At 47.7% G+C, this 15,662-nt stretch overlaps 5 protein-coding genes across 5 annotated transcripts; 3 read left to right on the forward strand and 2 right to left on the reverse strand.

Moving 5' to 3' along the window:
* Window positions 1-1,553: 1,553 nt before the first annotated feature.
* On the forward strand, window positions 1,554-3,151 carry FTJAE_2971 (recQ DNA helicase; the record flags this gene model as incomplete). Its single annotated transcript, XM_037349219.1, has 3 exons — window positions 1,554-1,633; window positions 1,696-1,814; window positions 1,965-3,151. 3 exons carry the CDS (start codon window positions 1,554-1,556, stop codon window positions 3,149-3,151), a joined length of 1,386 nt encoding a protein of 461 aa, XP_037209885.1.
* Window positions 3,152-3,224: 73 nt separating this feature from the next.
* Window positions 3,225-5,601, reverse strand: FTJAE_2972 (C6 transcription factor; the record flags this gene model as incomplete). The annotated part of the gene is made up of 3 exons (XM_037349220.1): window positions 3,225-3,314; window positions 3,365-5,035; window positions 5,089-5,601. The coding sequence occupies 3 exons, from the start codon at window positions 5,599-5,601 to the stop codon at window positions 3,225-3,227; spliced, it is 2,274 nt and encodes a 757-aa protein (XP_037209886.1).
* Window positions 5,602-6,544: 943 nt separating this feature from the next.
* Window positions 6,545-8,995, reverse strand: FTJAE_2973 (uncharacterized protein; the record flags this gene model as incomplete). Its single annotated transcript, XM_037349221.1, has 1 exon — window positions 6,545-8,995. The coding sequence occupies one exon, from the start codon at window positions 8,993-8,995 to the stop codon at window positions 6,545-6,547; it is 2,451 nt and encodes an 816-aa protein (XP_037209887.1).
* A 1,702-nt stretch (window positions 8,996-10,697) lies between these two features.
* FTJAE_2974 (uncharacterized protein) lies at window positions 10,698-12,394 on the forward strand (the record flags this gene model as incomplete). Its single annotated transcript, XM_037349222.1, has 8 exons — window positions 10,698-10,796; window positions 10,928-11,051; window positions 11,102-11,171; window positions 11,214-11,280; window positions 11,330-11,366; window positions 11,418-11,485; window positions 11,541-11,886; window positions 12,087-12,394. 8 exons carry the CDS (start codon window positions 10,698-10,700, stop codon window positions 12,392-12,394), a joined length of 1,119 nt encoding a protein of 372 aa, XP_037209888.1.
* Window positions 12,395-12,894: 500 nt separating this feature from the next.
* FTJAE_2975 (uncharacterized protein) lies at window positions 12,895-13,557 on the forward strand (the record flags this gene model as incomplete). The annotated part of the gene is made up of 1 exon (XM_037349223.1): window positions 12,895-13,557. One exon carries the CDS (start codon window positions 12,895-12,897, stop codon window positions 13,555-13,557), a length of 663 nt encoding a protein of 220 aa, XP_037209889.1.
* Window positions 13,558-15,662: the final 2,105 nt, after the last annotated feature.

The following is a 15,662-nucleotide window of genomic DNA, read 5'->3' on the forward strand; positions in this document are numbered from 1 at the left end:
TGGTTTGGACTTTGGAGGCTGAAGTCCAATGTACTCCGTAAATTGGTGGTCTATGAAGAAGAAAATATCATATTACATATATCAACTTTTATGAATGACTTATGGGCAATCGAATTTAGTCTTCAAGAATTCACACTCTAGGAACCAGAAGAGCTTTAGTTCATTCTAATCAATATCAGGCTATGAAAATAAATAGATATATACCTTATTGTTATTTTGAAGACTCGAGCTCATCCCCAGAAACCCTTCCCGCCTTCGCCGCTAATACCAGGCTCTTTACATGTCTAGGCTGAACCAGTCACACAGTACGAGTTTTGAATACGTGAGTCCAAACTCGGTGTGAGGACTCCGGATTTTAATCCCTGGAGCTCATGATCCATGTTTCCCTCATCACTTAGTCCGTACAGATAACTACATGATGACAAGAATCAGGAATCCTCTTTGTCAAGAATAGCAGAATTATTGCAAAAGAGAGACGCCCTAGGTCGCATCCTGAAGCCTACCTACCGACAGTACGGAGTAACTCTGATCTTTGACACAAACCAAAACAAGACGAGGAACCACTACTAACTGCTAGTAAACGAGGGGTAAGGTAATTATTGAGAACCTATGAAACAGCAAAGCTAACACCATTGTTGTTGGACATCTCAGGGCATAGGGAGTAATAAAGTTTGTGACGTTACAAGAATGGCGCCAAAATTAATTAGCCTAAAGGTATATTAAGATGTACTAAACTTGCCTCGGTATTTTAGTCGTTCAGGCCAGAAGCCTTTAGTTTTCTTTCACCCTTACCAGGAGTTGCTTTTGTCGGAGGATGGACTTTGAAGATGTCTGGCTGTGCTGTCTCAGAGGAAGAGGCCCCTGTCCGAGCCAACTGCGACAATGCAAGGTACAGAATAATTACAGATTCAATGAAAGCGCCCGAGAAGAGCCAGTGAAAAGCAGAAGCCCTTTTCTCCACGTCATATACAACGCGATGCCACCTTCTAAGCGTTCGTGCTGCCAGGAAACTGTAGCAATTGAGTTTGTCTGGTGCCCCTAGGGGTTTATTTCAACAGCGGCCCGCTACTGTAAGTTGAAAGGCGATGTATGGATATGTCTTATGGTACTGTCCTCAATACAAAACCAACCCACGTGACCTTCATACCTCTGGCTGCTCCAGGTACGGATATCAACTCTTGTGTTTTCCACTCGATAGCCTGAGGTGCTCTAGACCCCCTGCCAATCACTCCCTTTATTCGAAGAAGCAATAACGTTGCAAGGCTGTTGACAGTGCTGATCCGGTGGACCACAGCCGATTTGACTGCCAAAAGCAGAAACAGATCCTCACCAAACAAGCTCCAGCAGATTGTAACTCTGTAAGTTACCCGAGAGAGCTTGCATTGAGATAGACTAAAACAATAACGGTAAAAAAAAGGTCAATCATTATCAACAAGCGCCGGGAAAGCGATTCACCCTTGCTTCCATCTACCATGAATTGATAAGCTCGACACGCAGTCGTAGAGCACTACAATAACAATCAATCACTTTCTTCGAGAATCGTGAACGGCGCCATGCCACCTTTGAAAAGAACAAGCTCATGCACGGACATTGGCTTTACTCTTCGTCGCCAATTTCACAAGGAAGATTTCAGGTAGGCATACGAATTATCCGCTTCTCCTTTTTCTTTTTGCTTGATCCGTTGACATTTCCCAGGCCTCACCAGCGTGAAATCATCGAAGCTGCTCTCGACGGCTTTGATGTTTACGTCCAAGCAGCCACGTCTTTTGGTAAAAGTCTTTGCTTTCAACTACCAGCAGTCATCGACCAAGGCAGTGAGTTTTCGGTCTCTATCCATCTACCTACCTTCCTCTAATCATGAGTTTAGTTACCATAGTTGTTTCTCCTCTCTTGAGTTTAATGGCAAGAAACTCTGACCCACCATGGTTACGAAATCTAACGTCATCAGATCAACCAAGTTGAAGCCCTGAAATCCTCCGGTATCGAAGCCAACTTTTACAGTAGCATAACTCCTTATGATGATCGGCGTCGCATTGAGCGCGATCTTGAGAGCGGGCATCCAAGGACCAGGCTATTGTATGTCACGCCAGAGTTATGTTCAGGCTCACGGTTTCGCGAACGGCTGCAACTGGTCTACAAGCAAAAGGAGCTTGCACGTATCGCCATTGACGAAGCTCATTGTGTGTCAGAATGGGGTCATGACTTTCGAAAAGATTTCAAACGTCTCTCTTGGTTTCGAGACACTTTCCCAGATGTACCAATAATGTGTCTTACAGCTACGGCAAACCCGCAGGTTCGCCAAGACGTACTATCTATTTTGAAACTCGATCAAACTCCAGAAAGAACGAGAGAGTTTTTGATGAACCCTCAGCGTCAAAACTTGCATCTTGAAATTCGGTACACCAAGGACGAAGAAGATAACCGCCTACAGGATTTTCTAAGGTGGATCAACGCTGTTTATGACCGTCGTAAGGATGGTGAGAGAAAGGCAGAACTCGAACAGGTGAATGAAAGAGTCGAAAGTGTTCCTGGGATTATATACACTATATCTCGGGATGAATGCGAGACCCTGGCAGCCTCCCTTCGTTCAGAAGGCATTGGTGCCATGCCCTTTCATGCCAAGCTCGCCAAGGAAGTCAAAGAAGAAACACTCGCCCGGTGGATCAATAACGAGTCTGGGTACGATATCATTGTTGCCACGACCGCCTTCGGCATGGGTATTGACAAGAATAATGTACGCTTTGTTGTCCATTGGCGTATTCCCAAGTCTTTTGAAGGTTACTACCAAGAAGCTGGTCGTGCTGGTCGAGATGGCAATGCAAGCTATTGCTTTCTTTACTATAGCCGAGAAGACCTGGAGCGCGTCACGAGATTGATCCGATCCGATTCCAAAGCTGAGACAAATCAGATTGCCAGACTCAAGAGCTTGCAGGCGCTGGCTCAATACTGCGAAGACACTGATAAGTGTCGACATGCTGCCATATGCAAATACTTCGGAGAATCCAGCACGCCAGACTGCGACTTTGCTTGTGATTGGCACAAGGATCCCCAAGAACTTGAGATGAGATTCATGAGGGGCTTAGCAAGTGAAGAATGGGTGAGCACGCAGGCAATGCAGGGCACTTATGATGATGGGCATTATGACGAGTAACGAAAATGTCATCTCATAAGTGTTGTTCCCTGGCAACTTACACGAGTTTAGTATTCGATGTGTCGATTTGATATTAGTACATAACTGGCCACTGAGATTGGCCCTCTTTACTGCCAGTTGGGAATCCGAGAAGGTCAGATATGTCCCACTCACTAAGATTGCTCTAGCCCATGTTGTTAGAAAAGGTTACTCCCTATACGAAGCATCACTCACATTTGAGAAAATATCCGTACCAAGAAAGTCGCTAGTCAGGCTATCCGAAGCTATCACTGATTCATGGGGTGTTGTAACTGCTTGAATGTCTTTGAGCATTGCCACACAGTCGCGGAGTGTCGATGTCACAGTCTCATGTACCGCCGGCTTCACAGGCCGGCCTGCTTCCAATGCTCGAATATGTGCCAAGTGAGCATTTGAGAAAAGGAGTCTCTTGAGGCTGAGGTTGCCCCGTACGATCATGCAGCGAAGTTGCACATATATCTCTTCGAGGGTATTGATCATGGGAGCACGGGTAGCTTTTGCCATCTCTCCGAGAATATCAGGTTCGTGTGTTGGTGTCGACTCATCTTGAAGTTCGGTGATGATCTCGAGGGCCAAGATGAGCATGGCATCAAAACTTAACGCACACTTGAAAAGGCCACGTCCAACGAAAGACAAGCGAGAAAAGTCATCCCATGCCTGCATCGGCAAGCTAAAGTCGACGCCCTTACTCCCAGAAGCGATGACCAGGGCAGACTCAACACATACCTTACGAGAAAGGTAAAACCGTGGATCGGTCCTTGCTTGGAGCATGAAGTCGCGGTGAAGAAACATAACGAACCGGCGAAGATGTATGTCGAGAAGCTTGCGATGGAACTCGTTCGCCTCTAAGCTTGATCCCTTTCGCATGCTCATCGGATTATGTTGCGTTGAATGGAAGAAGGCGGCGACATCTTGGCACGCGGTGCGCAGCTGTGATCCCAGAGCTAGTGCTTTTTCATACGTTTTCTCTTGTCGGAAGTCGTTCAGTAGGCCTATGACTTCAACTCTCAAAGGCAGAGATTTTGCCAGCATTATTTGCAGGTACGAGTCTGTAAATTTGTCCATCGGTTTTGATGCCCCTGGAGAAGCTAACTCTAAATCCGAGTCATCGTAGTTGGATGGGATGGAAGCATCAAAGTCTTGTTCTGAAAGCTGCAGTGGCAAGCCGAGATCTAGGCATGACTGGACAGCCAACTCCAGCACAGTGACCCATAGTCGAGCTCGAAACTCCCTTTGGAAGAGCGTCAAGCCAGCAAATAGCTTTGGATCACGGTGAAGGCCCATAGTGATGGCGGCGCGCAGTAGAGAGCCTGAGGACAGCCATGACGTTGCTCCGCGACAATTAAAGGTCGATTGACGGGCGATGATTAGCAGACAGAATATCTGCAGACCATCGAGATTGTAAGTGGTTTTTTCATTTGGACCTGTGAGCCACCACTGGGCATTCTGAACCCATGTCTGCGCAAGTCGCCACAACTGGTTCATCTCTTCCTCCGCGTCAAACTTGGCAAAGGTAGTCCCAAGGGCAAGAATCAAGGTCAGTCTGACGAGAGATATAGCTGGAACAGGTTGGGTTTCCTCGCCTGCCCATATCCGGTCGTACTCTCTCTGGAAGGAGGGGATATGGACGATGCGATACAGGGGTTCGAATGTGCGGAGATAACAAGCAATGAGTTCATTGCAAACCACCTTGGAGGGTAAGGTCTCACGAAGGTCCTGGATGGGCTGATCTAGTGTTGGAAAGTTCTGTTTCTTGAGACCAAAACGTAGGATGCGAACTTCTTTCAAGGTGTCGTAAAAGTCGGATTTGGCATCCTCCCATGATGGTTCAATCTCAACGGGGTGGAAATTACCCGAAACAGGAAACTAGGGCAATGAAGATCAGTATGAGAGCTCGAGTAGAGAGTTTTGGGATCTACCTTCTCTGCAGTGTGAAGCCAATGTGTTTGGCCAAATAGCTTCGTTTTTTCAGGTACATGACGCAGCCTGGGTGTAAATGGAGGGATTGAGGTTGATGACTGGGTTGGGAGGGATGTTTGAGGGGCTGGAATAGTTTTTGGAAGATAGCTATGTGAAGTCGACACAGTACTACCACTGTTTCCAGGTTGTGGTGGTTGGTTTACTGGGTTGCGGTGATCTGCTTCTCGACTTGGCTGTGCTCCTGTATCGGCTCCCTGCCTTTCAGTCTGTTCAGCCGGCACCGAGGTGCAGACTTCAGAAGTCCGAACCACTGCAACAGGGCTCCTGTCACGGTAAGAACATTGCATTGGTGCCCGAGCCCGAACACAGCCGTTACAAGGTTGGCCCAGATTGCATCGAATCTTGCGGCGCCGACATTGCTCACAAGACCGAGCGGGTCGCCTTCGACGGCGTTTGGGAGCTGGGGTACTTCCAGCAGAAGATACAACATCCGAGGATTCTCTCTGCGGCATCGCGATCGATAGTCGATTTCGGGTTATGCGATGGCGGATATGTATGTAATATCTTTGTATAAATGAGCATTGAATGCCGAACACTATCCCCGAGGTTTGTTAAGGCCGAAGAGACGAACGATAGTCAGCCAAGTCTAGGTATTTGAGTCGCCGAAGTTTTATGTCCGACACTAAAAGATCGGACTTGTTGAGGTGCTTACCCTGGAGAACAACCGATAATTTTAACATTTGAGGTTTATGGTCTTGCAGTCAAAAAGACCTTATATTCTATCTTCTGCATGGGTTTGCGCTTAAATTTCGCTGGATATATCATGTGTCGTCATCAGTCTGCCTTCGAAGGGGTTCTTTTGCATCATGTTCATATACCAATCAATACTTGTAGCCAGCCACCTCTATTGTCATGAGACTCAACATAACACAATCAACATCGACAAGCACCTTGCACTCCCATCAAATGGAAAAGTGTTCACCTGAACAGTTCTCGTCCATAACTATATCTTATACTTTTTTCCTTTAAAAAGTAATATGAATCAATATTGAAGTAGATCGAATGTTGAAACCCGTGAAATATGCGAGGGCTCAGCAAGTATCTCTTCCCTAAAAAAAGTAAAAGGCACGTAAGCGATTTTGCATTTCATTAGCACATTATTCTTAAAGGAATTTCGTCAGTCACAAGGAATTCAGTATTCAAACCCACAAGATAGATATAATGAGAGGAGCTTCCTTGAAGGCACAAAAATGGCAGACAACCTGACGCCAAGACCTGTTCATGAGCGCCTGTGTTGTCGTGACATAGTGGGAGACCTGGTATCTTAAAAGATGAGACAATTCGAGAAGCAAATAGATGCTAGCCCAACATCCCCTAAACCCGTGACTTGCGAGGCCCAAGAATCCACGCCACTTATTATTATTACGTACTGGCCAACATGGGGTTTCTTTCTGTTCAGCCTAACTCCCATGACTCGCCCCAGATCTCGTTGAGATTTATACCCAACAACTCCAGACTCGGATCCAGGTTGAAGGGCTGAGTGGGATCGCCTCCCATCATCCATGGGGCCTGACTTGGGTCGATCGGAGCCGTAGGCATTGTCGGCGTAAACGAGAACGGTGTCACCGACTGGATACCAATATTAGGAAACGCCCTGCCATGGAAGTCAAGCTTCATTACCTTTGGCCGGTCATGCAGCGGTATGTTAGGCGTGGGTCCCGGTCCCATGTTGCCCGGCGGCACGCCATTCATGGCAGCTGCAAGGTGCTCCCCAGAAACTGGGGGCTCCTGGTTAGCAAGGAGACGGTAGTGCAAATTGACAAAGCGTTCTGCTGAAGTCGACTTGGCAACTTCAGGCTCCTTGGTTCCCAGGTGGGCTTCAAGCAACCCCAGCGCCGCACACATGATAGAATATCCCCATGGCTCGTTGTTGCCACATCGTAATAGACGATCCTCCTTCATTGCAATACATTTCTCAATCAACTTGAGTGTGTGGTGCGAGTTTATCATGATCATGTTGGTGGAACCTCTGGGCTGCAACATTGTGACGCTACAGAGGTTGATGGCTGTGGTCAGAGCGTCTTCTCTGAGAAAGTTCAGACTCCGAACTCCCTGTTCGTACAGTTTGTCGTGTAATAAGACGATGTCTCGTGCTGCATTATAGTATATGATTTCGGAGTACTGGTACTTTGAGTTTTGCTTCCGAAGTTTGAGATATGGCTGATGCAAGGGGATGATGTACTGCCGTAACTGAACATGCAACAATGTGTATGCGATCAAAGGGTTCTTCTTTCCCTTCACATTTTCCAGGTTCATATCCCATGACGGGAGAGCGTCAATCTCCTGTGTCAAATCATTGGTGTATCGAATTACTTGGTCATAATCTATTTCAGACGACGGACCAGTAAGAAGACGACTAAGCTCTAGACGTAAAGGCAGGCTCTGACGAGCTAGATGCTGGAAGGAAGAGAATGTATACTCTTTGACAGGTTTTGATGGTGGGAGTACGGTGGTACTTTCGTCAAAATCATCATCGTCTAAATTGCGAGGGGCGTTGGTGTCGTAGTGAAGCTGGCTAACCAGAGTTGGCAGGCAATGGTCAAAGGAGGCCTGCATGTCGAATTCTTGAACTGTTGCCCAAATTCGTCGGCGCATCTCCTGGTGAAAAACGGTGATCTTTGCTGCCATGTGGCTTGGCTCACGATGTAAGCCGACAGCGATTCCGTCCTGGATGAGTGCACCAGAGCCTGTCCAGAAACGCTTCTTCTTGACAGTGTTGACTCGCTTCCCAAGGTACAAAAGGCATGCTACTTGATAGTGAATCAGGCGTCGATGCTTCTGGCTTTGTTTTGATGACCACTCATCACAAGCCTTGATCCATCGTTCTGCCCAGTGACGAGCATTGGACATCATGCCGATAAACTTGAGGCTTTCGTGAGTATGAACGCAGCTTGCAACAGCCATCATTGCAAGGATAAGGGCCGTGAAAGCGGCATAACGTTTGGTAGACCCAGGTGCCCAATACTCATCGTATTCCTTCTTGAACGTAGGAATGTGAACAATGCGGTGCACTTGTTCAAACTGGTCGAGATAAACATCGATAAGTGCATCAGACTCCTCCTTAGTTGGCAGCAAAGCCTCGAGTTCTGGATCCGAGTCCTCAAATACCTTTTCACGGTCCTCGCGTCGTCTCTTTCGGTCTTTACGGTCATGGAGAATGACTGGGCGAAGCCACTCATCGGCCGTCTCTTTCATGAAAGGACACAGGCCTGTAAGCTCAACAAAGGCCATACTGGCATTGTGTGGGCCAAAGTATCGCGTGCGAAAGCCCCTGCCACGAAAGAAACGAAGCTCTCCTTTCTCGCCCGACATGTTAGTGGCTTCGATGGACTCGTGGACCTCGCGGACGGAAGGATCCTCGACATTCGCATTCCCGTTGGCATCATCTTTCGTCTGGGGAGAGGTCGTCGTGCCAGCCAGGGTGCTCCCATCGAAAGACACACCAGACCGAGAGATTTGATTCTTAAGCTGAACTAACTCGAGCTCCAATCGGCGAATTCGATCGTGATCTTGGCGTACAAATTCGGGATCTCGTGGGGACAAGCCCGTTGCGGGATCAACGAAGCGGCGAGAGTCTAGCTGGGCGAACGGCGGCGGAACTCCCGAGGAAGCATTCACGACCTCGCCGTTACGAGATTCATAGCTGCAACGGTCGGGAGTGCCGCTCTTGATGCAACGCTCACACGGGAAGCCTCGGTCACACGACAGCTTTCGGCGTCGGCACTCCAGACAACTGAGGCGGACACGCTGCCGTTTGCGGGCGGGCGGCTGGCCCGAGTCATCTCGGGACCCAGGCTTTCGGTCACCGTCCGAGTCCGGGGTCTCACTTCGGTCTGAGGAAGCCATAATCGATGACCGGAGCTTATCCAGCGTTGTGCGAATGCCGATACGGATGCGGTTCGGAGTTACGAAGGAGGAGGAGGAGGAATCGCTCCACCAACAAGTGAGAAAAAACACCTTTATCAATCAGATCAGATAATATTGGTAGAAGAGTTTTTGCTTGTGCCGAGCGGAGATACGAAAGCATGGGTCTTCGAGGTGTCGTTGGTGAGGTCAGGTGACCGTCTATCTAATACTACCATGACCAGTCAGGAAACTGAGAGACATGTTGGACAGCTAATTGATACAATTCCCATGTGAATTGATGCAATAGACGATTACTCGCCTCAGTATTTAATTCCCTCGATTTGTATATATTGCCTATCTCGTTCAGGCTCCTCGGAGTTCCGAAGGGTCGGTCACCTCTACGTCCAGATGAATCTATTAGTTGGATTCGTAACTGGAGACGACGCCAGCTGCCCAGTCAACATATTGCCAGTCATCTCTGATGTCAAAAGCTATTTTCTTGTCACAAGAATGAGCAGATTGTCAAAGAACATCAAAGGAAAATGGCGCGACAACGACTGGATCATTCAAACATCGGAATATAAATTCGATATAACGACCACTTACAGTTGACACTGGAACGTCTACATGAGCACTCAAGACTCGATCATTTATCAGCGGAGTACAGCTGCAGGGACCTCTTCAATGAAAAGCCAAAGCCAATGTCAACTAACTAACTACCTAACTAACTAACTAACTAACGCGGGGCGGAATGGCCCTCCAACCTGAAACTGAAGACTGACTCGTATGGCGGTCAACAGAAGGCCAGGTTCGTTCTGGAAACGCCTTTTACTTGGAAGGGCATACTCTTGGCGTAACTATTGGCAAAAGGTTAAGTTGTCACACCCAAACTGAAGCTCTTTCAGAAGAGTCATCACGAAACCACATTTGCAACACTGCAATGTTTGGGATCCATACTCACCTGTTGGATCTTTGGCCAGGCTACAGAGGATCACACGGTCTGTACTGCACTATTCCGGAGCTGTCGTTTCACCTGAAGCACGCAGCAATTGCGGTACAACGCTACCCCAGTTTTTGCTCCAATTTGCTTCGCCAGACGCCGCCAAACGGCGCTGCACGATCTTGAAAGAGGCTTTAAAACCGTTGGTTGATTTAAGAGTTATGCTATGTATCGAGGCTTGTTGAAGCCGCGTGTTTGCTATGTCGTGCATTGGTCCAACAGGACACGGGGTAAAGAGGTGTCAATGCATACACCACAAGTTTCACTTGCTTACGGGATCGAGGAGGTGAGCTCAATAATCAGACCGGAATATCCGAACTAAATCTCGATAAAGTCACAGAGAAAGAAACCGATGTAAATAGCATTGCAGCTAATCCTCCCAGCGCCCCATGTAAGATCATCTCCGCTATTTTGGGACTATCCTCAATGCTAAATGTGCCTTATCCATGTTGGATGCACAGGGGCTGCATATCAAAACCGGAATGCAAGAACGTACAGGGCTAGTAACTAGTCTTGTTACAGCTGGATGCGGTCCTCATGCCCGCCCAACTTGGATGAAGCCCCTTGTTCAAGTAGATCTGGGGGTATATATACTATATGATAGTTAGGGTAACCCATGTCTTGCAATATTTGAGCATCCTGTCATTCCCCTGTTTTTGTTCACTGCTTCAGCATCACCAGTCCTAATGCTACTGGACGGGTATGAAGCTCACACCTTGGGCGATCTGCTCTGTAGCACTCGCTGCTGGAGTGTTTGGCGCTGACAGGCCTGAACTCTTCAAGAATCTGCCTCGTTGTACTGTAAGTCTCGTTAGTCAGTCATATACCACAGTAAGACCTTGCTATACTAAGGGGCTCCCCGAGCTTTTGGCTTGGTCTAACAAGTCTGAGGTCTGGATGCGGTTTGTGCTTGTACTAACAATGACTTGAAGTTCTCATGTCTCGAAAAGTACGACAACTCGGATTTCGAAGCCGTTGATATATGCAACAACGAAGATGTTAAGCGGGAGCTAGATAACTGCTTCGCAAACAAGTGCCGTGATTTCGAAAGATTCGGTGCGCCAAACGTTCTGGAACACAAATGGGATAGAACTAACAAGCTCTAGATATCGCAAAGATCTATGCCAATGCGTGTGACAGCAAGCAAAAAGACAACCGGAATAACCACTATGTTCTGTTAGTTGTAGAGATACCAGCATGGATCTCTCCTTGGCTTAGGCTGTATTCGAGCTGGATTACGTATGAGAGTCTTTCTCTGGATGACTATGTAATGGTAGTTTGTGGAGTAAGTTGGTACCCGTTACCACAGATCATCATACCTAACCAGCTTTTAGTTATTATACACTGTCTTTGCAACTCTGGTACACTTTGGTGAGTCCCATCTCTGAATGAGTGTGTGCTTGTGCTTACCAACCTCCTTAGCCCACTCTGTGACAGGCGATACAATCTTATGGAATGCGGTTCCGGAATACATTACAGACGGATTAAAGGTTGGTTTACAAAGTGCAGTTTTGAGTCGCAGGATGTTAATGTTGAATTACCTAGCTTGTTTTCATGGCCGACATCTTTGAGCTTGCCTGCTCGTGCCTACTTAGAGTCGCGATCCTTCTCGTATGTCTACGCTCATCATTTTCTGGCAGAGGCATAGCGGCCACAGCCGCGACCCTTGTACTCGCCATCCTCTCTTCGATTGCTTTGGCCCTATTGAGAGTATTTCGATGTTCACCAATTGCTTTCGCCTGGGAAGGTTGGGAACCAAATGGAAGAGATGAGGACACAGGAGGCTGCTTGGCTCAGGACTCACTTGCATACACGGCTTCTTCGATCGACATGTTCCTAAACCTGGTGCTCCTTGCTATGCTTTCTCACCTGATCTTCAGCCGAGTTGCAAGTAACACAACATCTTGGTTGCAAAACGCCACCGCAGTTATGCTGGGAGCATTCGGTCTGGCTGTGTCCTGCTTTCGACTGCACCTTTTAATCGATTTCTTTAAGGCAATGCAGCCAGTTTGGAAATATCACGAACGAATCGTTTGGATGGACGTTGAAATTTCGGTCTTGATTATGTGGGCATGTCTGCCTACATGGCAGTGCTTCACAGACTCAGTGCCTCCGAGGGATGTCGAGGAGGTCAGCCGCCTGCCACAGATAACAGAAGAGACCATTATGCCGGAGACACCGTCAACCGATACGAAGATGCCGAGGCCGAGTTTATGTCAGAGGGGGGTGTTAGGGATCTTGTCAAGGGGACGGCCGAAGAAACTGGTGGAGTCGAACTTACATCTGGGAGACAAAACCTATGGAAACGTCAGAACAGAAATTCAAGGAGGTCAGAGATTTTCTATGATCTCCCAATTGACGGGCATGATTGGTATCCAGGTCCGGACGCGGACGATTAGGCATGTGCACGACAGTGGATGGGACGCGGAGAAGGGATCAGCAAGAGAGAATATAGAGGCTGCCTAATGATTAATGAACTTCAAAACACACATAACGAAATAGTACTTCTCCATCAAACAAATTTCGACAGGATTGCAGCTTCGTAGTTGAATGGTAAAAGCTTCAAGGAGAAAAGATAGAACTTCCGGACTGATAGCCATCAATAGCACGTGGAAAGTTCGATTGCTTATTAGATACCTGAATCCTATTTCGATGACCAGGCTTTCTTTGAATCTTCTGTTTTTTCAATTAATTCGCGAGTAACTAGGTATCCTTGTCTCTTTATGGCCTCGGGAACTGAGTTTTGGCAAATATTTGGGCTCCACTTTCAACTTCACCCACCAGCGCCGACTCCGCGCTCCCATCCATCTCAAACACTCAGCGAACCCGCATCCAAACAAAGATCACGGTGACCCAACAAAGAATTTACAGTATCTAAAATCGACAAAAATAAAACAAAATGGCCTCTACCGATGATGCTCGCAAGAGCCGCATCGTGTCGCACATGAACAAGGATCACACCAGAGAAATCACCTATTATCTCCGCCATTATGCCCATCTCTCTGCTTTAGCTGCATCGTCTCCCGTGCTCAAAGATATCGACCTTAACGGCATGACTATCAAGTCAAATGATGGAAAAGATCACTTTGTCCCTTTCTCGCCTCCTCTCTCCAGCTGGGCCGAGGTCAAGGACCGCATCATCGAAATGGCCAACACAGCCCGCGAAGGACTGGGCCTTAGCGACCTCATCATCACAGCCTACACACCCCCAGAGGGGTTCGGAATCTTTGTTACAGGATCAGTTCTTTTCTACTTCTTCTGCGCCGGGACACTGCCGTGGGTGCAGCCTGGCACACGCATCTGGGAGCTATTGAACGAAGGGTTCCCTGGAGGAGCAACCTTCTTCCGCTGGCTTGTCAACGCCATCTTTTGGCCCGTCATCGGAATTCACCTTGTTGAATGCTTCTTCTTCGACAAGAAGCTTCAGAGACACGGCGTAGCGAGATTCTCTGGACAGTGGTGGCTTTGGCTCAGCAACTGCTTTTTCGAGGGGTTCCCTGCCTTCAAGCGCGTGGATGCCATTGTGGCACGGAAGCAAGATAAGAGTGGCAGGTCTCAGTAATATGGACCTGGGAGGTCATGTGCGAATCACAGAAGTATCTTTGTACCCAGGAAGGTTCTGAGCCTCTTTCCAGTTCTTCGCGGCGAGTTTGAGGAGGGTCCACATCTATAATGTATCGAAACGTGGGTGGTGGCGTTGTATGGATGAATGCTAGTTGGAAAACCCAATGCTCCTTTGAATTGGGGTGAATCTGACAAGCAAAAGGGTGGTTAGCATCATAATGTGGTGTAAGGACCATTGATGAATGGATTTCAAGTGGTACGGAAGTAGGATGTATCATTGCCGTGATCGTAATTATATACAGCTAGAGATAAAGAAGACGACTAGAGATAAAAAGGGTAATCGATAGACCACCTCAAGGCCTTCAAAGACATATTGGTACAAATCGTACCCTTGGGTTTCTTCCTCTCCATGTCTATTATTTTGCGGCATGTCGTCCACAATATCAAGTCAGCATACTTGCTAAGAAAGTGGAAAAACATACATAGTGTTTTCTCGAGTGCCTTGCCTTTTAATTGTGAATTAAGCACGTTAAATTAGATATTCAGCTTGCCGTTGGAAACACTCACTTTCCCAGCCTATACGTGTTACTCGGTTTTCCTCTGTGCGAGATATCCGAGATTCGGTGTCCCGAACGGATCAAACCACTATGCATCTGACATGCTTTATCTGCAATAATCATTCGACAGTGCGGGGGTCGCGTCGTGAACAACCACTCGAATTGCTCTGTGGAAGTTTGCAAACCATTATGCTGTCGCCTCACCAGCTGTAGTATATTGATAGGCGCTGAGGAAACCCAAAGCGGCATCGTCTTGTTTACAACTGACGCCAAATTGAGGCTTTCGATTCGTTGAATTGGTTTGATGTGTTGACAAGTAAGTCAGACATGTAACATGACATACATACATATTCGACTTGCGTGCATGAAAGTCAACGTACTAAGTATCCCACTGGTGCCCGCGAGATCGCTCCTGCTGGCCATTCACGACGCTTCTGGATTGTCAGCTCCAGATGAGCCCTACATATCAGTGTACGATCTCACTCGGAGAAGCCACATCCGGCTTTGCGGAGTTCGCAATTGCGGGAGATTGATTGTGAAAGAACTCTCGTGAGGCTCTCACCAACTATTTAAACCTCACAATCCTCGTCTTTGAACCCGCCGGCTTTTAGCTCGATAAAGATTGTTTCGAGACATCTTCTCTTCCATGCCAGGCAGAATTCCGTCCAAAGCCCTCTTGAATACTATTTATTTGCAACAACCAAGTCCACGCATCAACCATCAACTGAGCTAGAACTAAATATGCAAATGAGTCAATCAACCAACTTTTGATAATGCCCTCTGTGGTGGACAAAGCAAGTCAATTCTCCTTACAACGCAAACGCTACGCCTTCACAGACCGATACCTCGCTGGAAAGAAACGGTTCACAAAACTCTGCCATCAATTCAACTTCTCGTCCTTGATTCAACACCATCGTCTGGTTTACCAGCGATCGGATATGCCTCAGCAAGATTCGGAAGAACAAGTCTTTGTAACTAGAAACAAGAGGTCTTCCGCATCACCTGAACCCACCCAGAGTCACCACTCTCAACAAGTACCACACACTCTCACTTCACGTATTTATGCACCTACTGACTGCGCTTCTAGAATCCTTCAAGTGGTGGATCAAATAAGCCCCGGGCCAGCAACGACCAGGAGAGCGGTCAGGGCCGTCGAGGTTCGCCTGGCGCTCAGTAAGTCATGGCCATATCAAAGTCCACCTTCACGATGAGGCCACTAACGCGACCTAAGAAGCGGTCTAGACAATCCACCCGCTGCAAGAATCCGTCGCGAGGCCATAGAAAAGTGTGAAAAGCTTCTCAGTGTGCCCTTTCCTCATAGTGTTGAAGTGCAAGCCGCCGATCCCAGTCAAACGGACGTCGAGCCCACGAAACCGTCGGCGGCCTACTTGGACTACTGCATCAACAAAGAACTGAGACGGCGTAAACAGAATATCGTTGATAATTTGATGGCTGCAATCTCGGAATGTGTTGAAAGAAGACTGGAAGCACTCGAGGAAGAGTGTGAGCATACTTCCGGATCACATAGTTCGCGTGCTTTTCACTC

The sequence above is a fragment of the Fusarium tjaetaba genome, assembly GCF_013396195.1.
Source record: "Fusarium tjaetaba strain NRRL 66243 chromosome Unknown NRRL66243_c0000060, whole genome shotgun sequence".
NCBI classification, from domain to species: domain Eukaryota; kingdom Fungi; phylum Ascomycota; class Sordariomycetes; order Hypocreales; family Nectriaceae; genus Fusarium; species Fusarium tjaetaba.